The sequence below is a fragment of the Schistocerca serialis genome, chromosome 5 (genome assembly GCF_023864345.2).
Source record: "Schistocerca serialis cubense isolate TAMUIC-IGC-003099 chromosome 5, iqSchSeri2.2, whole genome shotgun sequence".
NCBI lineage: Eukaryota > Metazoa > Arthropoda > Insecta > Orthoptera > Acrididae > Schistocerca > Schistocerca serialis.
In genome coordinates, this window is record NC_064642.1 from 232,584,907 (window position 1) to 232,609,087 (window position 24,181).

At 45.9% G+C, this 24,181-nt stretch overlaps 1 protein-coding gene across 2 annotated transcripts in view; it reads left to right on the forward strand.

Moving 5' to 3' along the window:
* LOC126481345 (acidic mammalian chitinase-like) overlaps positions 1-24,181 on the forward strand; it is a 62,692-nt gene that overhangs the window by 19,214 nt on the left and 19,297 nt on the right. For both annotated transcript variants that reach the window (XM_050105038.1, XM_050105037.1), the window contains exons 2-7: positions 1,713-1,889; positions 4,639-4,733; positions 4,822-4,953; positions 18,371-18,498; positions 18,594-18,720; positions 18,854-19,039. In XM_050105038.1, coding sequence (XP_049960995.1) covers positions 1,713-1,889; positions 4,639-4,733; positions 4,822-4,953; positions 18,371-18,498; positions 18,594-18,720; positions 18,854-19,039 — 845 coding nt within the window. The remainder of the gene's footprint in view (positions 1-1,712; positions 1,890-4,638; positions 4,734-4,821; positions 4,954-18,370; positions 18,499-18,593; positions 18,721-18,853; positions 19,040-24,181) is intronic.

A 24,181-nucleotide genomic window follows, 5' to 3' on the forward strand; every position in this document is an offset into this window, starting at 1 on the left:
TTCAAATGGCTCTGAGCACTATGGGACTCAACTGCTGAGGTCATTAGTCCCCTAGAACTTAGAACTAGTTAAACCTAACTAACCTAAGGACATCACAAACATTCATGCCCGAGGCAGGATTCGAACCTGCAACCGTAGCGGTCTTGCGGTTCCAGACTGCAGCGCCTTTAACCGCACGGCCACCCTTACACGAGTCATCACAACAACGTTTCACCAGGCATCACCGGTCAACTGCTGTTTGTGTATGAGAAATCGGTTGGAAATTCTCCTCACGTTAGCACGTTGTAGGTGTCGCCACCGGCACCAACCTTGTGTGAATGCTCTGAAAAGCTAATCATTTGCATATCACAGCATCTTCTTCCTGTCGGTTAAATTTCGCGTCTGTAGCACGTCATCTTCGTGGTGAGGCAATTTTAATGGCCAGTATTGTATATATCATGACTTTTGAGCATTATTAAGGTAAACACATTGTCTGTTCTCTACCAAAATCTTTCGTTTTCTAACTATGCCTATCAGCAGTTAGTGCCTTCAGTAGTTAGAATCTTTTATTTAGCTGCCACTATTGGCGCTCGGTGTATTGCAGTAGTTTGAGTAACGAAGATTTTTGTGAGGTAAATGATTCATGAAAGGTATAGGTTATTGTTAGTCAGGGCCATTCTTTTGTAGGGATTATTGAAAGTCAGATTGCGTTGCGCTAAAAAATATTGTGTGTCAGTTCAGTAATGATCAGAATAAGTAAAGAGAATACTGTTTGAGTACGTTGAGTTTTGCTCATCTGTTTGAAAATCAAATAACGTAGGAGTTTACCAGCACAGTCATGCTTAATTTTTCGTAGGCGACGTTACAACACATTATATTCTGGTGCCACTGAACACAGTCCTCGAGGTTGCTGTATTTTTTCTGGCGGTTTAGTCGTAAGGAAAGCGGATACCTGGCTGAGAGTCATCACAAGATTCATAAGGTAATGCAGTTTATTGACGAACGGAGTGGCTTACAGAACACCAGATCCGACTGATGCTTGAGTTACTAGGTTGGAGTAACTGAAGAGGAGGGGAGATCAAAAGAAGAGAGGCGGGCTCCATAAAGGTTTCGTTTAGTAAGAATAAGAGCATTACAGAGGTGCTCGTCGAACGCTTCAAGAGAGGCGTTTTGCAAATGGAAACATTAGTCTGAAAATTTTGATGACACTCTTTCCAAGGAGAGTCAGCCAACATATTACCATATTACCTCGTTATCACAACGAGAAAGCCAGTGAAATTAGAGCTTCTATTGGAAATGAGCGTTTGGCGTCATTGGCCGGGAGGCCCCTCGCGGGGCAGGTCCGGCCGCCATATCGCAGGTCTTATTACATTCGGCGCCACATTGGGCGACCTGCACGCCGGATGGGGATGAAATGATGATGAACACAACACAACACCCAGTCCCTGAGCGGAGAAAATCTCCGACCCAGCCGGGAATCGAACCCGGGCCCAGAGGACGGCAATCCGTCACGCTGACCACTCAGCTACTGGGGCGGACAGAGCTTCTATTGAGGAATGTCTATATACGTTCTCCCCACGGATCATTATCGAATAGGGCAGGAAAGGGGGGATAGGATAATGGTCTCAGAAGGATCTTCTGTCATACACTGCAAGATGGCTTGCCTAGGACAAATGAAGACGCGTGTGAAACTTGTTGTTTGTTGTTCCTTTTACTACCGCCTTTTGTTCCAGGAAAGGTCGTGTGCTACCATGGCAGCTGGTCAGCCTACAGGACCGGCAACGGCAAGTTTGAAATAGAGTACATACAGCCCCAACTGGCCACCCACCTCATCTACAGCTTCGTTGGAATGACGCCTGAAGGAGAGGTCAGAATTATTGATCCGTGGCTGGATCTTCCTGAAGGAAAAAGTAAGTAACCTTAAGAAGAAAACAACTGCTTTCACAACACATATTTTAGCGACGAGGAGTAAACAGAGGCACACTGTCCAATCCCATTACTGTGACCACCTGTCAAAAGCCTGAATAACCACCTTTTACAGCGCGGACCGCTGCAAGAGGTGCAGGAAGAGAGTTAGTAATGTTCTGTACTGTATCAACAGGCACGTGGGGCCATGCCGGCTTCTGTGCCGTGGCCAATTGAGCTAGATTTCTCGGCTAGGGACCCATGGCACGTACAGCCCAATCGATATGGTCTCGCAGATTATCCATTGGCTTCGGTGACCAGTGGAGTATGGTAATTTCATCCCGGTGCTCTTTGAACCATGCACCTACAAAGCGAGTTGTGTGACACATTCCATTGTCCTCCTGAGAGATGCCATCATGCCGAGAAAAAACAAACTGCATGCAGGGGTGAATATGGGCCCCAAGGATGGATGCATACGTATACTGATTGATTGTGCCTTCCAGAATGACAATATCACCCAGTGAATATCACAAAAACATTTTCCAGACGATAATGCTCATTTATGCGGCCTGGACCCCTTTTCTTTCAGATGTTTCACGCTGTGCGCGCCGAGAGCCATCTGTTCGATGGAGCCTAGAACGTGATTCTCCAAAACGGCTACTTATCGCCACTCAGTACACGTCCGGTTGGGATACTGGCACGCAAATTCTAGCCATGAAAACTAGTCAGATGGGCGCATTAACCGGCCGCCTGCTGCGAAGCCCCCTACGCAGCAACCTTCCCTCAACCGTCGTTGAGGAGACATTTTTGGTAGCCCCTTGGTCCATCTGGGCGATCGGTCGCTCAACAGTTGCATGTCTATTCGCCTATGCACATCTCCGCAGCAGCCGTTCATCCATGTCATGCATGGCTCATGGTACACCACAGTTGCCTTGGTGCCAGTTTTGGATAGCACCATTTTGCCAAGCATGGTGTACTTTAACCTAGGCAGAAAGCGAGCAGTTTACAAACTTAACCGCTTCAGAAATGCTTCCATCCTTGGTCATGCCCTCCTGGCCGAGCCAGAGATTTTCTTCACTCGGAAACTGGGTGTTGGTTGTCCTTGCGTTCGTATCGTCATAATTGAGGCAGCCGAATGGCACGGCCCGGAAGACAATAAACTGAAAAAAAGAGCATGCCCTTTTGGACGTCAGATAAGTCACTCCCTCGGGCATGGGTGTGTGTGTTTGTCCTCGGGATAATTTAGGTTAAGTAGTGTGTAAGCTTAGGTTCAAATGGCTCTGAGCACTATGGGACTTAACTGCTGTGGTCATCAGTCCCTTAGAACTTAGAACTACTTAAACCTAACTAACCTAAGGACAACACACACATTCATGCCCGAGGCAGGATTCGAACCTGCGATCGTAGCGGTCGTGCGGTTTCAGGAAATTTGAAGCCGTATGTGAGCTGAAAAGTACGATACGAGAAGAGTGGGCGACAATTTCATTACAAGAACTAAAAACCCTAACAAAATCAATACCGAAGACAATTTTTGAGGTTGGACAAAGTTCTAACAATGCAATAAACAATAGGACAGTGAGTGCCTTTATACCAACTTCCACCCATGAAATGCAAGCGCCTTATTTTGTTAATGGTGCTATGAAATAAACTATGTAATTCCGTCATAATTGTTTATTTCTTATACATATCTACTGCTTTCAGGATTAAGTCAATACAGTATGCTACAGACCTTGTACTGCTACTTTCGTAGCAACCCTGCCTTGATACCGACTTCCACTTCCGTATTAAGAAGAAACACCTCTAAACTAAATTTGCTATCTGCCAGACGTTTTCTGTGGATGGGCAGGTTGTCAAAGAGTCTTACAGGTGCACATTTCACACCCTCTTGTGCCAAAGGCAGATTCATTAAAGGATAACGGAGATAATTTTTCCTTCTAGTGTTGTACTTGTGAATACCTCTGTTACTCATAAGTGAATAAATGTACTTTTAGGCTGTGGTTAATATTCCTATCTGCTACCAGCAGAATGCATGTTTGTGAACTCCACACATATTCTGATTACTTTCTTTTGTGTAAGGAATACTTTTTGCAAAAGGAAGGAGTTACCCTGGAATACTATCCCAGGAGACATCACTGAATGAAAATATGCAACGTATGTTAACTTACTGAATTCTATAGCTCCAAAGTTGGCAATTATTGCTATATCAAAAGTATCCATACCTAAACATTTTAGCAGGCATAATATATGAATATCACAATTTAAGTTTTCATCAATATATTCACCAAAGAACTTACGATTTTCTATTCTGTTTATTATTTGTTGTTGGTATACCAGGTTAATAGGATGTGGGATATTTTTGACAGTACAAAACTGGGTGAACAGCGTTTTTCCAAAACATAAAGCTAGCCCATTTGTGCAAAACGATTCAGTAACTTCCACGAAAACATTATTTAGGGGAGACCGGTCTAAAATTGACATCTCGACTCAAAGGAAGTAGCCATAGCTTAGGGTAAATGAATGTGATGTTCAGAAAGGTGAATTGGCAGCATTGATTCTGCTTTGACGGGAGAAGCCTGTCGGCATTGTTGTTGGTGGTAGACACGAGAAAAAGGTAAACATCAAATTTTTCTTCTTTACTCACGTAAAATGCCCAATATTATATTCTCTGCGTTTTTATTTCAAAGCTGCAGTGAATGGCTTTACTTTTACAATAAGATGTACAAGATATGATTCTATCTTTTCCTTTTCCACTAGACGGATTTAAGCGTTTCAATGCTCTCAAATCGGCCAATACGAAAACTCTCATCGCCCTCGGAGGCTGGAATGAAAGCTCTGCTACGATCTCAGCTGTAAGTGACACATAGAATGCTGCACAAATCAGTCGCTTCTTTTGTTTTCTTCTAACGACATTGCCACATCTGCTTCTACCCCGCGCAGGTAGTGAACGACCCGTCGCTGAGGGCTCATTTCGTGCAATGTGCAGTGCAGTTCTTGAGGACTTACGGGTTTGACGGTCTCGACTTGGACTGGGAGTACCCAGGGCACCGCGGCGGTTCCCCGGGAGACAAGGTGAGTCACTGCCTGCACAGACGAGTGCGCTCTTCTGTACGGAAACCGTACAGAGGTCTGGTCTGACTAAGTATCTATGTTGCTGCTTCCATAAATGACAAGATAGAATTTCAGTGCCGATTCACCTACGCAACATTTCAAAACTACCACATTTCTTTCTTCCGAAAATAGTCGCAGTTGTAAACTCGTCACAATATAGGTATGGAAATCATCTAACTGCCTTGTACATATGTGTTATGCTCAGCCTTAAAATAAACATATTTGGGTCAGTAAAAGATGGCAAATACAGCCTTAAAATAAACATATTTGGGTCAGTAAAAGATGGCAAATAAAATTAGTTAGAGGTATTGTATTGTATGTTAACCGGTGACCTAGAAACCACGGAGAGGCTCCGTCCCCGCCGCAGCCGCAGTGGCCCACAACGATTTCCGCAGTCCGCTTCACCCCTACGCCGCCCCACACCGAACCCAGGGTTATTGTGCGGTTCGGCCCCCGGTGGACCCAGCAGGGAACGTCTCACACCAGACGAGTGTAACCCCTATGTTTCCGTGGAATGCCGGACATTTGCCACGCTGGACATTTGCCAGGCCGGACAATGCCACACTTGCCCCTTCGCCAGGTAGCTTGAGTAGCGATCCCTCAGGTAAGGGACGCCCTTCCTCGTACTTCTTCTGTCCGCTTTCAAACTGCCGTCTCCACATCTTACTCGATACAACCAGTACGTAAGGGACCTTCTTCTTCGACATCTTGGCGAAATACAGAACTTCTTTTCCGAAATCGAAATATTTATAGCTTTTGGGAAACGAAAGCAATACCGACGATTATGTCAGTATGTAATTAGTTCTGCCAAGTATAAATACAGATCCCCCTCTCTGTATGGTAGCTTCCTTTCGCGCTTACTAATTGCGATAGAAACAGCCCATCGGCAGGGGAGCACCAAGAAAGGAACGATGTATAGAGAATGCTAATGTACGCTAATCATTTCTCTTTGATCACTGCATTTGTGCCTACTTTAATTACTACAACTGCATGCCCAAAAGACAATAAGGAAAGAAGAAATGGGAATGCGAATATTTGAAAAGAAGAACGACATACTCCATATTAATTTACTCTCTAAAATCCGATATCCTTTGCGGCGAAACATTAGTTAATAAAGTGCAGCGGGACAATGTTCAAAGCGTGACTGAAAGTACGTTCATACACAGAGATAAGAACATCTACGATTGTCATGTCATCTAAAGTCGACGTACAATTTTAAAATGTTAGAAATAAGGAAATGTAGTAATACAAAATGCAATGCTTGTACTGTACGTTGTTGTTCTACATTCTTTAGCTCTGGTATTTACAGGGTCACAGAGAAAGCATCCTAGGTTTTGGAAGGAAAAGCCGTAATTGTAATGATCTCCACTATAACAGAAATAAGAACCACAACTTAAACAAAAATGTAATGTGTGTTCCAGCTCACAAGCGACAGTGAAGCAGGTAGTTCCTGTGACTTAGTATGGACAAAGGTTATATTCGACTACTGGAATAAATTAAAAACTGGCTCCTTTCACCAACCCCCGATCTCAGATGAAACAGTTGCTGAACATTTCAAAGAAAACTCGAGTCTCATCCCAAATAGATATCCTACTTATACAATTATACACTCCTGGAAATTGAAATAAGAACACCGTGAATTCATTGTCCCAGGAAGGGGAAACTTTATTGACACATTCCTGGGGTCAGATACGTCACATGATCACACTGACAGAACCACAGGCACATAGACACAGGCAACAGAGCATGCACAATGTCGGCACTAGTACAGTGTATATCCACCTTTCGCAGCAATGCAGGCTGCTATTCTCCCATGGAGACGATCGTAGAGATGCTGGATGTAGTCCTGTGGAACGGCTTGCCATGCCATTTCCACCTGGCGCCTCAGTTGGACCAGCGTTCGTGCTGGACGTGCAGACCGCGTGAGACGACGCTTCATCCAGTCCCAAACATGCTCAATGGGGGACAGATCCGGAGATCTTGCTGGCCAGGGTAGTTGACTTACACCTTCTAGAGCACGTTGGGTGGCACGGGATACATGCGGACGTGCATTGTCCTGTTGGAACAGCAAGTTCCCTTGCCGGTCTAGGAATGGTAGAACGATGGGTTCGATGACGGTTTGGATGTACCGTGCACTATTCAGTGTCCCCTCGACGATCACCAGTGGTGTACGGCCAGTGTAGGAGATCGCTCCCCACACCATGATGCCGGGTTTTGGCCTTGTGTGCCTCGGTCGTATGCAGTCCTGATTGTGGCGCTCACCTGCACGGCGCCAAACACGCATACGACCATCATTGGCACCAAGGCAGAAGCGACTCTCATCGCCGAAGACGACACGTCTCCATTCGTCCCTCCATTCACGCCTGTCGCGACACCACTGGAGGCGGGCTGCACGATGTTGGGGCGTGAGCGGAAGACGGCCTAACGGTGTGCGGGACCGTAGCCCAGCTTCATGGAGACGGTTGCGAATGGTCCTCGCCGATACCCCAGGAGCAACAGTGTCCCTAATTTGCTGGGAAGTGGCGGTGCGGTCCCCTACGGCACTGCGTAGGATCCTACGGTCTTGGCGTGCATCCGTGCGTCGCTGCGGTCCGGTCCCAGGTCGACGGGCACGTGCACCTTCCGCCGACCACTGGCGACAACATCGATGTACTGTGGAGACCTCACGCGGTCACGCCCCACGTGTTGAGCAATTCGGCGGTACGTCCACCCGGCCTCCCGCATGCCCACTATACGCCCTCGCTCAAAGTCCGTCAACTGCACATACGGTTCACGTCCACGCTGTCGCGGCATGCTACCAGTGTTAAAGACTGCGATGGAGCTCCGTATGCCACGGCAAACTGGCTGACACTGACGGCGGCGGTGCACAAATGCTGCGCAGCTAGCGCCATTCGACGGCCAACACCGCGGTTCCTGGTGTGTCCGCTGTGCCGTGCGTGTGATCATTGCTTGTACAGCCCTCTCGCAGTGTCCGGAGCAAGTATGGTGGGTCTGACACACCGGTGTCAATGTGTTCTTTTTTCCATTTCCAGGAGTGTAGTTGGCAGTAACTTCAATCTACGTTCCGTACGTTGACAAAAATACATTTTCAGACCCTATTGTAGATAGAAAACAACTTCCGTAACTGTTCTAAATGCTTTTTTAAAATTATTTTGAACAATTAGTTCACGAGGCCATTCAAATTGTAAATGGTTACGAAAACACACTTGACCTCTTAGCCACAAATAAACCTGAGCATCACGACGCACACAGGGATTAGTGAACACGCAGTCGAGGGAGGCTCAATTCCGTAACAAAGAAATTCACCAAAACTAAACGCGATATATATCTATTTATAAAAGCAGCTAAAAATTCGGTTGACGTCTTTCTAAGAGAGAGTCTCCACTCCTTCCAAACTACGTAAGTGACGACCATTGTTGTTGTTGTGGTCATCAGTCCTGAGACTGGTTTGATGCAGCTCTCCATGCTGCTCTATCCTGTGCAAGCTTCTTCATCTCCCAGTACCTACTGCAGCCTACATCCTTCTGAATCTGCTTAGTGTATTCATCTCTTGGTCTCCCTCTACGATTTTTACCCTCCACGCTGCCCTCCAATACTAAATTGGTGATCCCTCGATGTCTCAGAACATGCCCTACCAACCGATCCCTTCTTCTAGTCAAGTTGTGCCACAAGCTTCTCTCCTCCCCAATTCTATTCAATACCTCCTCATTAGTCATGTGATCTACCCATCTAATCTTCAGCATTCTTCTGCAGCACCACATTTCGAAAGCTTCTATTCTCTTTTTGTCTAAACTATTTATCGTCCACGTTTCACTTCCATACATGGCTACACTCCATACAAATACTTTCAGAAATGACTTCCTGACACTTAAATCTATACTCGACGTCAACAAATTTTTCTTCTTCAGAAACGCGTTCCTTGCCATTGCCAGTCTACATTTTATATCTTCTCTACTTCGACCATCATCAGTTATTTTGCTCCCCAAATAGCAAAACTCCTTTACTACTTTCAGTGTCTCATTTCCTAATCTAATTCCCTCAGCATCACCCGACTTAATTCGATTACATTCCGTTATCCTCGTTTTGCTTTTGTTGATGTTCATCTTATACCGTCCTTTCAAGACACTGTCCATTCTGTTCAACTGCTTTCCAAGTCCTTTGCTGTCTCTGACAGAATGACAATGTCATCGGCGAACCTCAAAGTTTTTATTTCTTCTCCATGGATTTTAATACCTACTCCGAACTTTTCTTTTGTTTCCTTTATTGCTTGCTCAATATACAGATTGACAAATGTGGCTTAAATTCAAAGAAATAGTATCCACAGCACTCGAGAGATTCCTACCAAATAAATTAATAAGAGACGGAACTGATGCCCCATGGTACACAAAACACGACAGAAAGCGGCTGCAGGAGCACCGAAAAAGGCACGTATAATTTAGACGAACGCAAAATCTCCAAGATTGGCGAAGTTTTACTGAGGCTCGAAATTTGGTGCGGATTTCAATGCGAGATGCATTTAATAGTTTCCACAACGAAAGTCTCTCTAGAAATGTGGCGGAAAATCGAAAGAGATTCTGGTTCTATGTTAAGTAAACCAGCAGAAAGACTCAGTAAGTCGCGACAGCGACGAGGAGGAGGAGGAGGAGGGAGAGACAAGGGACCCAACCCTTCGGAGCAGGTAAAATCGTGGCAAATGTCCGGCATGGCAAATGTCCGTCGTGGCAAATGCCCTCACACTGTTTGCGTGGTAGAGAAATGGCGGTGTACGCGTACGTCGAAAACTTGTTAGCGCAGCAACCGCCGACATAGTGTAGCTGAGGCGGAATAAGGGGAACCAGCCCGCATTCGCTGAGGCAGATGGAAAACCGCCTAAAAACCATCCACAGACTGGCCAGCTCACCGGACCTCGACACAAGTCCGCCGGGCGGATTCATGCCAGGGACCAGGCGCTCCTTTCCTTTCCGGAAAGTTAGAGGTATTACTCCGAGTGAAAATTATATGACTGAATTAAGTAGTGTTAATGTAGGAAGCTTTTACTGTACATTAATTGATATCTATAAGTTAAGCTTATTCTCATTAACTTCCCAGCAGCCTTGCCGCAGTAGTGATACCGATTCCCGTCAGATCGTCGAAGTTACGTGCTGTCGGCCTTGGCTAGCACTTGGATGGGTGACCATGTAGGGAAGCAGCCTACTCACGCCATAATAAATTCACATCAGTCTTTCCATTGTGTGCCAGCCAGTCCGCTGTAACTAGGTCTGACGTCATAAATGTTGCGCAATATTTTAAAAATCAAGCAAATAACCTAAAACATTTCTAGCATGTCAGGAGTAATACTAAATTAATATGTGTTGAATATCAGTTCGATAACTTTAACCATTTTCGAAATTTGGACGTTTTTCTGTAAAAATCATTGGCGCAACAGAAAAGAGCTAGAGAATTAAAAATTTATATTTAGATTCCTTTCCAATAATAATTTAATAGAAACAGTCTTCTGTATCTCACAAATTAAGATTTTAGTTGAAATTCATGATTTTCTGGTTTTTGTCTTAAAACTTAAGGAAGCAAGATAGATTAAGTAGGCTAATAAATAAGGCTAGAATGTTTATATTTAAGTAGAATGATGATCCGCTGTAATCATAAAGATGTGAGAAGTTTCATTTGAATAACTCTAAAACTATAGCGATAGCGTATCTCCAAAGGGCCAGTTCAGAGCTCGTCTACTGCGTGCAGTGTAATTAAATTAATTCTCTCGCCCAAAATATTTAACTTAGCCATGTCAAACTTTTATTGTGATTACTTAACTGTGTGCTGAATGCACATTTAAATTAAGAGCTTCATCGGCCATCAGCAAGACAAGCTATGATTTATTCAATAACTTAATGTGGTGCATTACTAGCCCAGCGGCTAGTCGGGAGAGCCGATTTGATCAGGCGTTCCCTTAGCCGTCCGCACCGCGGCTTTATATATAAGAACGCTGCGCGAGGAAGCAAGGCCCCAGTTCTCTCCAGACAGTGAATAGCACACCATCTGTGTCGGGAGTCGCGTCGCGTCGGTATCATTGCTATAGACAGCCTCGGATGCCGTAATAAGTTACTCGGGATACGAGTAACCATGAAATCATTTTCAAGTGAAGTGTTAATTCTGGGATGACTTTAATTATCGATCTTCAGTTTGCGTATTGTCGTATTTTAACGTGCCGCCGCGGGACAAACATTCTACCATTATTTAGCGTGGCGTTTGATGAACCTAATCATCAAATTATGGCGAGCATTCATTTAAATATTTAATTTGGACAGTTATAGTTGCATCAGTGCATTAGACTCTGAACTGCTCTGTTAGTTAGATTGTGTGGATTCTTTTGTTTTCATCTGTGACTTTCAGAATACAGAACGTTTCTTCACGACCGTTTTTGATTATAAATCCCAGGCAATTTCGTAATTCCTCAGAGCTATAAGCTGTAACTATAAATGTATTCTCAGATGAAGTGGGCACTAGGAATTCTAATTACAGGCTTCAAGTTTTGCTAATCACTTTCTGGTTGCCAATATTGTAGTTAGAGAGCCAGTGTTGAGAAAGGCGAAAGACAGCATAAATAACATTCTAAATAATAGGAACTGGTTTTACATTCTACAAACCAAACATTTATATACAACAACAACATAATTCCACCCGCCGCCCCACAACCATTCGGGTCTCCCGAGCGCTGTTGGCGAGCGAAGTGTACTCAGCCCTTGTGAGGCTAATTGAGGAGCTACTTGATTGAGAAGTAGCGGCTCCAGTCACAAAAAGAAAAGAAAAAAATGAGCGTACGGCATTGTGGCCTGGGAGTCCCCCAGTCGGGGAAGTTCGGCAGCCGAGGGCAAGTACTAATTGCATTCGACGCCACATTGGGCGACTTGCGCGTCGGAGATGGGGATGAAATGATTATGAGGACAACACAACACCCGGTCCCTGAGCGGAGAAAATCTCCTGTCCCAGCTGACCACATGTCTCTCGACATCTCCATCCAGTGACGCCTGTGGGCTGAGGACGATGCAGCGGTCAGTCGGTATCGTTGGGCCTTGCGAGACCTGCACGGACGGAGACAAGTTTTAGTTTAGTTTTTAATTTGAACTGTACTATGCAGTGGTTGGCTGTCCGAATCAAAATGAAAAGAACCTGTCTTCTTAACTGGACTCTAATGGCACTGCGGCATCGGTGTACGACGTCATCTTGCAGAACACCAGACTCATCATCCTCTCAGCGATAGAAAGTCGCCTCTAAGGCGACCGATCTATCACCTTTTTTTAAATTTCTCATGTTTATTTAATTTATCATTTGCTTAGTGCAAGACAGAGATATCAGCCAAAAACATCCCATTTTTTGGGTTCCGTGAAACGTGCACGATAAAGAGTTAAGACAAGAAGAGAATAGAAACTTTTGGAGTATGGTAGTAGTGAAGAATGCGGAAGATTAGACAAGTAGATCGCGTAACTAATGAGGAGATACAGAAATGAATAGCGGAAAAAAGAAATTTAAGGCACAAAGTGACTAAAAGAACAAACCGGTTGATAAGAGACGTCCTCAGGCACGAAGGGATCGTTAATTTTGTAATGAAGCGAAGTGGGAGGGGGTAAAAATTGTAGAGGGACAGACCAAGGCATGAATGCAGTAAGCAGGTTCAACTAGATATAGGTTGCAGTAGTTATCCAAAGATGAAGACACTTTCACAGGACAGAGTAGCTTTTGGACTGAAGATCACTATAAAAATATGGGCTTAGATGATAAACTGGAAGTTATATTTTTTGTTCACTTCAGCTGTGTAGTACCAAGGCTATATTTGTCCACAATGTTCTGCTCACTAGTTTTAAGATTTGATCTTTGATTTCCATTGGCATCTCACTCCTCCGTATGAAATGGCCTTTACCTCTACTGGTGGTAGTTTACATACTTTTTACGTGAGCTCTTTTATTGACCATCTTCACTAGATCATTGACTGTTTAGTTATATTCAGTGCCAACAAGTCCCTCGACGTGCACCAGTTTTACCTTCTTCCCAAACTATTTAATTCCCGCAACTGCTTTCTTAATGTCTGTTACCAGCAGATTATATTTCTTAATAACATATGTAGTCTACGTACTTGGTATCAATCCCTTCGGACTTTTTTTTCTGTGTGCTGTAAATCTGTGCCTTTTGGAGAACAGCTGGAAGTCTCACTGGGGAGCGCAATCAGTTGTATGAACCTAGAGCTTAGACGCGGGAATGCAAATACCGCTTTTTCATTAGCTGTCTTTTTAGAGGCGTCCGTCCATGTAGCTCTAGAAACACTCTAGGGAGTTGAAACGCACTGTTTCAGTAATTTGTGCCATTAAGCGTATAGTTTATAGTTTCACGAGATGCATTCAATAAGTAATGTAAACATTTTTTTCTCAGCCAATTTCTGTTTAAGTAATGGGGAATTTGTTGTAGGACATCGTGGAACATTCCCACTTCAGCCGCCAGTAGCTTCATAAAGTTCCGATAGATGGCTGCGTTATATGGAGCCTTCAAAATGGCGTCTGTGACGGAAGTGCGTTCCAAGCAGAGAGCCGTCATTGATATTCATAAATGCTTGCAGAATGTCTACGGCGACCTGACTCTGAACAAAAGCACGGTGACTCGTTGGGCGAGGCGTCTGTCATTTTCGCAACAACGTCGCGCAAACCTGTCCCATCTCCCGGTCGGCCGCACACAGCTGTGACTCCTGCACTGATGGAACGTGTGCTCATTCGAGATGATCGATGGATCATGGGTTCATCTCTTCGAGCCGGAAACGAAACGGAGTGGCGCCACACTACGTCACCTCCAAAGAAAAAGTTCAAAACCACACCCTCAGTCATGGCAATGGTCTTCTGGTACTCTGAAGGGGTTATTCCGTTTGATGTCCTCTATCATGAAATAAAATAAAATGAATGGTAGGCTACCTATAGCATCAGTATTTTGCCCACATGCCACTGGCATCAAGAACAGCTTGGATCCTTCGAGGCATAGAACTGACAATTGTATGGAAAAATTCCTCGTCCATGGCAATTCTCTTCCAAAAACAATGTACCAAAACCCATAGAGCATTCACACACAGTTCCTGGAGGAAGGTCTAGCCAATTGTCCCGCAGAGTCTTCTTAAGTTGAGCTTATACGTGCTCTATGGAACTGAGATCAGTTCAACTTTCGAGGCCACGGAAGGCACTGAATAATATTCTCCCTCTTTTGAAACCAGTTCTCAATTCTAATGCTAGTGTGTGATGGATGATTATCATGTTGGTACCTTCGGAGTACCAGAATCGAGCTCCAGGGATGATTACATTCTCAAGGAAATGTTCATAGCATTCTGAATTGAACTTGCCTTGGATACGTTCTCAAGTTCCTGCACACATGTAAGGCATTCAGCCCCCAGCATTTCACACTTACGCGTCCGCCTCTAGCGCATGTGGCCACAAAGCGCGCGTCATATCATTGCCCTTCTGTGCGGTAAACAAGAGCAGGACCTCTGCTTGTGGACTCAATTGCGCACTGCTCGGAGAAAATGACTTTCCTCCAGTCGACATCTTCCCAGGAACTCACAGCTGATAGTCTATCCACGGCTCGTTCATCAGACAACGGTTCTTTGATAAGAGCACGACGGGACCTGATTCCATGGTCCTTTAATCTTCTGAGAGCAGTTCTCGGAGAGCCCGGGAAATGTGAAGTTCTCCTTAGTTCCCGGATCATTTACAAAGGACCATTCTGGGCCCGCCTGGCAAATTGGTCATCTTGTCTCCATGTGGAGGCTCGTGGTCTTCCAGGTATTAGACGCCTCACTACCTCATCATTATCTCTAAATCGTCTAATCCATCTCCTTCCTGTGGACCATAACGACCATAACGACGTCCTGCCTCAAATGCACTAACAGCGTTTTTCAAAGAGAGCAATGGTTGGGTCGCAAACATACATATCAGTCATTTTGAAGCAGACCTATGACGTATGACAATCAGCTAATACGTTTCTCTTAGCTGAAAACTATAGAGACAGCAGGTGGCGGTCGAAGTAATAATAAAAAAAAAAAAACACATCAATTTTCAATTATAAATGGAATCTTTTGAAATAATGTAGAACCTAAAAAAGCCTACAACTACACAATTTGTAGCAAATTAAAGTCTAAAATATTACCAGCACAGGTCTAAATGAAAAAAATGACAATTGACTCCATTTAGATTCGAACTCTCGTCCTTTACGTTCATAAACCGTCAGCCTATCCAGTGAGCCATTGAAACAGATGTAAAACTCTCCTGGTTGTAGTAATTCTACCGATTTGAAGTTCTTATATTTTTACAGTTTCTACGTGCTCGAATAATGATTTTCAAAAGAAATGACGCGCTGAGCTAAATTGCAATGAATCTCGACATATACTGTAACCTAACTACTACACACATCAAAAAAGTTTTGCATCACCCTGGTTCCCAGAACTCCTGAAGATAGACGTTGACTGTGGATGCTTTATCACAGACACAGTCCCTTTGACTGTTCAGAGATTTCACTAAACCCGCCCAAAGACGTAAACACCCATGCATGAGTAGCGCCTATTGGACGGAGGTGGTCCGACAGCCAGTCAGTTCCAGTCATTCCACCAGGAAGGAGGTACACGGCTCGTGTTGTCTGTAGTTCCACCACGCCTAGACAGCCAATACCGCGGTTCGATCGCGTCCGCATGGTTACTTTGTGCCAGGAAGGGCTCTCAAAAAGGGAAGTGTCCAGGTGTCTCGGAGTGAACCAAAGCGATTTTGTTCGGACATGGAGGAGATACATAGAGACAGGAACTATCGATGACATGCCTCGCTCAGGCCGCCCAAGGGCTACTACTGCAGTGGATGACCGCTACCTACGGATTATGGCTCGGAGGAACCCTGACAGCAACGCCACCATGTTGAATAATGCTTTCCGTGTAGCCACATGACGTCGTGTTACGACTCGAACTGTGCGCAATAGGCTGCGTGATGAGCAACTTCACTCCCGACGTCCATGGAGAGGTCCATCGTTGCAACTACGACACCATGCAGCGCGGTACAGATGGGCCCAACAACATGCCGAATGGACCTCTCAGGATTGGCCTCACGTTCTCTTCACCGACGAGTGTCGCGTATGCCTTCAACCAGACAACCGCCGGAGACGAGTTTGGAGGCAACCCGGTCAGGCTGAACGCCTTAGATACACTGTCCAGCGAGTGCTGCAAGGTGGAGGTTCCCTGCTGTTTTGCGGTGGCATTATGTGGAATTGACGTACACCGCCAGTGCTCATGGAAGGCGCTGTAACGGCTGTACGATACGTGAATGCCATCCTCCGATCGATAGTGCAACCATATCGGCAGCATATTGGTGTTATAGACTTTCAGGGGTAATGGAGGAGGGGTAAATATATCAATTTGACGTAAGTGACGCAGTTCCAGAAGACCTAGTCTAAAGTTATAAGCGAAAATCGTTCTGATACCTATGACAGTGGAATACATGTTCCATTTCTGTTGTTGCTAAGATTGCAGGATAGGCAACTTTAGAGGTGGTAGTATCGACCAAACAGCAAAAAACTGTCAGGTAACATGGGCTCTAGAATTTGAAAGCTGCCTCTCGTGAAGTCGCAGCGACAATAGTATAGGTACATGATTCCACTGTCAGAGATATTAAAACGATTTTCGCTTACCCTTCTCCATCACCCTCGAGAGTTTGTAACATCATGACGGAATCACCCCGTATATAGATGATTCAAAAGGTGGCGCACAAACACAAGTAGCTGATGGCGGAATCGAAATACAACCACTTTGGAATGGGAACTTGTGGTCTTGGAAGTAATCCTGAAGCTGTGAAAGCTTTGGAATGTGAAGAACAACAACGACAGTCGATGCACGCGCTACTTAAGTACGACAAAGATGTTCAATGTTTACTCATTAATGTTGTACATTACAGAAGGTGTTCAAAATGACGATCATCGCATTCAGTACAGGCATAATATCCTATTAGAAACCTCTAGGGCAATTTTCCAAGTCCACTAGGAGTCGCACCAACCTCTTCAGACGCTGCAAGTATTCTGGAAAGAATTGTTCCTTCGTTGGGAACTGGTGTCACGTACACGAGGGTTCTGATACAGGAGGAAAAAAAAAAGAAAACCCTCGTTACATAAGGAGAGCTCGGTGGCCATATGCATGTGGTCTTCCCCTTCTGGTTCAGCACGCCGGCCGCTGTGGCCGAGCGGTTCTAGGCGCTTCAGTCTGGAACCGCGCGACCTCTACGGCCGCAGGTTCAAATCCTGCCTCGGGCACGGATGTGTGTGATGTCCTTAGGTTAGTTAGGTTTAAGTAGTTCTAAGTTCTAGGGGACTGATGACCTCAGATGTTAAGTCCCATAGTGCTCAGAGCCAACGCCTGGAATATGTGGTACTGAGAACATCACCTACTTGCACAGAAAAGCAGGATGCCCGAGCTCCGTCTAGTTGTATCCACATATGATGACGCATGTTACGTCAGATACCCTCTAACAGTTGCTCGACTTCCGCAAGTGTGCATTGACTGTCCTTGTTCTTCCTGACATTCCAAAACTTTCACTGCCTGAGGACTACTTCCAAGACCACAAGGTCCTGTTCCAGAGTTGTTGTATTTCGAGCACTCTATCAGCTCCTTCAGTGTGTGCGCAATCCTTTGAATCAGCCTGTCACTGGAAACAGCTACTTACTGTATTCACAAAACATGCTAGATGTCACATACTGAATCAGCCTGTCACTGGAAACTGCTGCTCTTGTTTACTGGATTCACAAAGCGTGCTGCATGTCACATTTGGAAGCGCATTGCATTACTTACGCGTTGCTCGCTGGAAATTGAAAATTTATTTGCAAAATGACACTGCATTTCAGTTCACACACCGATTTCAGTTTACTTTTGAGAAAAAGGATCGTCCATTTTTTTCTTTTTACCATTCAGTTTTTTCACGACGATGGTTCTCATTTTTTGGAGAGTCAAACCATTGCTATCGTCAAACGAATCTCATCTGAATACTCTAACAACAGGGCAATGCAGTTCAGTGTGCGTGATAATAGGATCTCGATCACCTGGGCTTCGCTCTCTTCTCTGCCGTCCACACCACGTTCACTGCACCTGCTCATATCCCGGCTCATAGGCATCGCTATGTACCCATTCGCGAATATTTTCGTCATCTACCTCTTCGTGATAATAAATGTTTTGAAGAAAATATTCGTTCTGATTAGAACAGAATGCTTCAGACTTACTTTCTTATTTTTTCAAAAATCTTTGAAGTATGCACATATTATCCACAGGTCGGATAATCCACATCGCGAGCTTACGGATACAGGAGAAATGACGCATTGGAAAATTCTGTTTCAGGTGGCGTTTGTTGAACTGCTCAAGGAGCTGAGAAGAGAATTTGATAAACACGGTTACCTGCTGACGGCTGCAGTGGGTGTTGGTCGTTACCTAGTTGGGACTGCTTACGATGTACCCCAATTATGTAGGTAAGTTGAAACGACGAGTCACATAAGTGTACCCATCTTTCCATTATCAGCGTGGAGACAGTAGCGAAACATGTTCATCACTTAACTTTCGACAGATACCTGGACTTCATCAACTTGATGGCATACGACCTTCACGGATCGTGGGACAACAAGACCGGTCAAAACTCCCCGCTGTACGCCAGCTCTGCTGACAAGACGGAGGCTGAGAGGCAGCTGAACGTGGTGAGTGTCTGCTGCCCCGTTCCCCCGCCTCCCTCAACGCCCTGCCCTCCTACTCCAATCCGTAACTGGAGACTCCCAAAGCGAAGCAGGGAGGACAATGGCCGCTCACTTCTTACTTCTGTGTGGCCCCCAGGACTCCAGCGTGCGCTACTGGATCCAGAATGGCGCAGACCCCTCAAAACTTGTCCTGGGCATGGGCACCTACGGGAGGACGTTCACTCTGGCCAGCACCGCCCACACCGGCGTCGGGGCTCCGACAAATGGACCCGGCACCGCTGGACCGTACACCAAGGAGGCTGGCATGATGGGCTACAATGAGGTACTGCAACACTTACATATTACTGGCTTGCTGTCCTCAGGCGGCTTTTTCAATGTTGTTGTTTTGTTCATCCATCACCTCAAATGTTTAATGCAGTTATCCATTCCAGCTGTCACTGGCGTTTCTACAAAACAGTTGCATCCTGTATTGTCAACAGTCGCTCCACCACTCCTGAACTACAATTTTCAGCAGTGGCGCACGTCATGATATCTGTCCAGTCATTCTACCTGTTCATTTTCCTGCTAGATATTTCATCTCAATGACTCGTTGCAGCATTTCTTCTTTCCACACTCGATCAATCAATTCTGACCTTCAATCTGTCTCCTGTAATACCCCATTTCAAAGGCTTCCAATCGCTTCATTCCTGTCTTCCTCGCTGTCCTCGTTTCGCACACAGAAATTTCCGCAAAACATAGCTTTGCAGTAATCCTTTTCTGAGCTCAGCAGCTGTTTCTTTTCACAGGAAGCCCTTTTCCCTTGTGTAATCCTTGCTGGTATGTCTTTATCGCATCTTCCTTTATCTAATCAGCTTTCGAGAAAGCAAAATTCTTTCGTTTCTTTAAGAGTCTCTCGTCCAAGTTTAACGCTTATTGATCGAGCACGTCCGCCATTTGTCTGCCTCCGTAGTAGCTGAGTGCTGTGCAGAGAACACGGGTTGGATTCCCGGTAATGTGAAGGATTTCTCCCCAGTGGGAAGACAGGAACAGGGTCCATACAACCTCGTGATGCCAACTGAGGGCCTGCTTGAATGAGACGTGGCGGATCTAAGGTCTGCAAAGCCGACTACGGCCGGAAGACCGGTATACTAACCACATGCCCCCTCTTAACCCCCCCCCCCCCATCCCGCATCCCCTCCTCCGCACCCCTTTCCCCGCGCGCGTACATACACATATATGACGCCACTGGCCGAGGACTACACTTCGGTCGGTCGGTCCAAATTGACCCCCCTCTGAGGTTGCAACAGCGGTACTGTACAGGGTTGTCAGAATAAGTCTGAAAAGCTTCTAAGGCTCGAATTCAAAGGAATCGAAATAAGTGTCCAAGGAATAGAAAAGCAACTGGAATCACTCAATAGAGGAAAGTCCACTGGACCTGACGGGATACCAATTCGATTCTACACAGAGTACGCGAAAGAACTTGCCCCTCTTCTAACAGCCGTGTACCGCAAGTCTCTAGAGGAACAGAGGCTTCCAAATGATTGGAAAAGAGCACAGATAGTCCCAGTCTTCAAGAAGGGTCGTCGAGCAGATGCGCAAAACTATAGACCTATATCTCTTACGTCGATCTCTTGTAGATTTTTAGAACATGTTTTTTGCTCGCGTATCATGTCATTTCTGGAAACCCAGAATCTACTATGTAGGAATCAACATGGATTCCGGAAACAGCGATCGTGTGAGACCCAACTCGCCTTATTTGTTCATGAGACCCAGAAAATATTAGATACAGGCTCCCAGGTAGATGCTATTTTTCTTGACTTCCGGAAGGCGTTCGATACAGTTCCGCACTGTCGCCTGATAAACAAAGTAAGAGCCTACGGAATATCAGACCAGCTGTGTGGCTGGATTGAAGAGTTTTTAGCAAACAGAACACAGCATGTTGTTATCAATGGAGAGACGTCTACAGACGTTAAAGTAACCTCTGGCATGCCACAGGGGAGTGTTATGGGACCATTGCTTTTCTGTATATAAATGACTTAGTAGATAGTGTCGGAAGTTCCATGCGGCTTTTCGCGGATGATGCTGTAGTATACAGAGAAGTTGCAGCATTAGAAAATTGTAGCGAAATGCAGGAAGATCTGCAGCGGATAGGCAATTGGTGCAGGGAGTGGCAACTGACCCTTAACATAGACAAATGTAATGTATTGCGAATACATAGAAAGAAGGATCCTTTATTGTATGATTATATGATAGCGGAACAAACACTGGTAGCAGTTACTTCTGTAAAATATCTGGGAGTATGCGTGCGAAACGATTTGAAGTGGAATGATCATATAAAATTAATTGTTGGTAAGGCGGGTACCAGGTTGAGATTCATTGGGAGAGTGCTTAGAAAATGTAGTCCATCAACAAAGGAGGTGGCTTACAAAACACTCGTTCGACCTATACTTGAGTATTGCTCATCAGTGTGGGATCCGTACCAGATCGGTCTGTCGGAGGAGATAGAGAAGACCCAAAGAAGAGCGGCGCGTTTCGTCACAGGGTTATTTGGTAACCGTGATAGCGTTACGGAGATGTTTAGCAAACTCAAGTGGCAGACTCTGCAAGAGAGGCGCTCTGCATCGCGGTGTAGCTTGCTCGCCAGGTTTCGAAAGGGTGCGTTTCTGGATGAGGTATCGAATATATTGCTTCCCCCTACTTATACCTCCCGAGGAGATCACGAATGTAAAATTAGAGAGATTAGAGCGCGCACGGAGGCTTTCAGACAGTCGTTCTTCCCGCGAACCATACGCGACTGGAACAGGAAAGGGAGGTAATGACAGTGGCACGTAAAGTGCCCTCCGCCACACACCGTTGGGTGGCTTGCGGAGTATCAATGTAGAATGTAGATGTAGAATAGTAACGACAGTAATTGAGAGATTTGTAGCAAATAAATTAACAAACGACGGAGCTTATCCACTATGGTACACAAAACGGGTCAGAATACTGATGCAGAAACAAAGAAAAATGCATGCCAAATTTGAACGAACGCAAAATCTCCAAGAGCGGCGGTCTTTTACAGAAGCTCGAAATTTAGCGCGAACTTAAATGCGAGATGCTTATAATAGTTTCCACAACGAAACATTGTCTCAAAACCTGGCAGAAGATCCAAACAGATTCTGGTCGTATGTAAAGTATGCTAGCGGCAAGACGCAACCAACGTCATTTGTGCGCGATTGCAATGGAAATACAATCCACGACAGTGCTGGCAAAGAAGAGTTATTACACGCAGGCTTCCGAAATTCCTTCACCAAAAAGACGAAGTAAATATTCCAGAATTCGTATCAAGGTCAGCTGCCTAAATGAGTAACTTATAAGTAGGTATCCTTGGAGTAGTGAGGCATCTTGAATCAATAACAGCAAGTCTTCCGGTCCAGACTCTATACCAATTAGGTTCCTTTCAGACTATGCTGATGCAATATCTCCATACTTAATAATCATATACAACCGCTAGTTCGACGAAAGGTCCGTGCCCAAAGACTGGAAGGTTGCAGAAGTCACACCGATATTCAAGAAAGGTAGTAGTCGTAATCCACAAAATTACAAGCCCGTATCATTAATTTAGATAATCAGCAGGATTTTTGAGCATATATACTCCTGGAAATTGAAATAAGAACACCGTGAATTCATTGTCCCAGGAAGGGGAAACTTTATTGACACATTCCTGGGGTCAGATACATAACATGATCACACTGGCAGAACCACAGGCACATAGACACAGGCAACAGAGCATGCACAATGTCGGCACTAGTACAGTGTATATCCACCTTTCGCAGCAATGCAGGCTGCTATTCTCCCATGGAGACGATCGTAGAGATACTGGATGTAGTCCTGTGGAACGGCTTGCCATGCCATTTCCACCTGGCGCCTCAGTTGGACCAGCGTTCGTGCTGGACGTGCAGACCGCGTGAGACGACGCTTCATCCAGTCCCAAACATGCTCAATGGGGGACAGATCCGGAGATCTTGCTGGCCAGGGTAGTTGACTTACACCTTCTAGAGCACGTTGGGTGGCACGGGATAAATGCGGACGTGCATTGTCCTGTTGGAACAGCAAGTTCCCTTGCCGGTCTAGGAATGGTAGAACGATGGGTTCGATGACGGTTTGGATGTACCGTGCACTATTCAGTGTCCCCTCGACGATCACCAGTGGTGTACGGCCAGTGTAGGAGATCGCTCCCCACACCATGATGCCGAGTGTTGGCCCTGTGTGCCTCGGTCGTATGCAGTCCTGATTGTGGCGCTCACCTGCACGGCGCCAAACACGCATACGACCATCATTGGCACCAAGGCAGAAGCGACTCTCATCGCTGAAGACGACATGCCTCCATTCGTCCCTCCATTCACGCCTGTCGCGACACCACTGGAGGCGGGCTGCACGATGTTGGGGCGTGAGCGGAAGACGGCCTAACTGCGTGCGGGACCGTAGCCCAGCTTCATGGAGACGGTTGCGAATGGTCCTCGCCGATACCCCAGGAGCAACAGTGTCCCTAATTTGCTGGGAAGTGGCGGTGCGGTCCCCTACGGCACTGCGTAGGATCCTACGGTCTTGGCGTGCATCCGTGCGTCGCTGCGGTCCGGTCCCAGGTCGACGGGCACGTGCACCTTCCGCCGACCACTGGCGACAACATCGATGTACTGTGGAGACCTCACGCCCCACGTGTTGAGCAATTCGGCGGTACGTCCACCCGGCCTCCCGCATGCCCACTATACGCCCTCGCTCAAAGTCCGTCAACTGCACAAACGGTTCACGTCCACGCTGTCGCGGCATGCTACCAGTGTTAAAGACTGCGATGGAGCTCCGTATGCCACGGCAAACTGGCTGACACTGACGGCGGCGGTGCACAAATGCTGCGCAGCTAGCGCCATTCGACGGCCAACACCGCGGTTCCTGGTGTGTCCGCTGTGCTGTGCGTGTGATCATTGCTTGTACAGCCCTCTCGCAGTGTCCGGAGCAAGTATGGTGGGTCTGACACACCGGTGTCAATGTGTTCTTTTTTCCATTTCCAGGAGTGTATTATATTCGAACATAATGAATTATGTCGAAGACAGCGGTCTGTTGACACACAGTCAACACGAATTTAGAAAACATCGTTCTTGTGAAACACAACTAGGTCTTTACTCACGTGAAGTGTTGAGTGCTGTTTGCAAGGGATTTCAAATTGATTCCGTATTTCTAGATTCGCAAAAGGCTTAGCCGCGCCGCGTAGCTGAGCGGTCAGTGGCACCTTGTCACGGTCTGCGCAGCTGCCCCCGTCTGAGGTTCGAGTCCTCCCTCGGGCATGTGTGTGTGTGTTGTCGTTAGCGTAAGTTAGTTTAAATTAGATTAAGTAGTGTGTACGCCTAGGGACCGAAGACCTCAGCAGTTTGTTCCCATAAGACCCTACCACAAATTTCCAATTTTCTTCTAGAAGGCTTTTGACACTGCTCCACACAAGCGGCTTGTA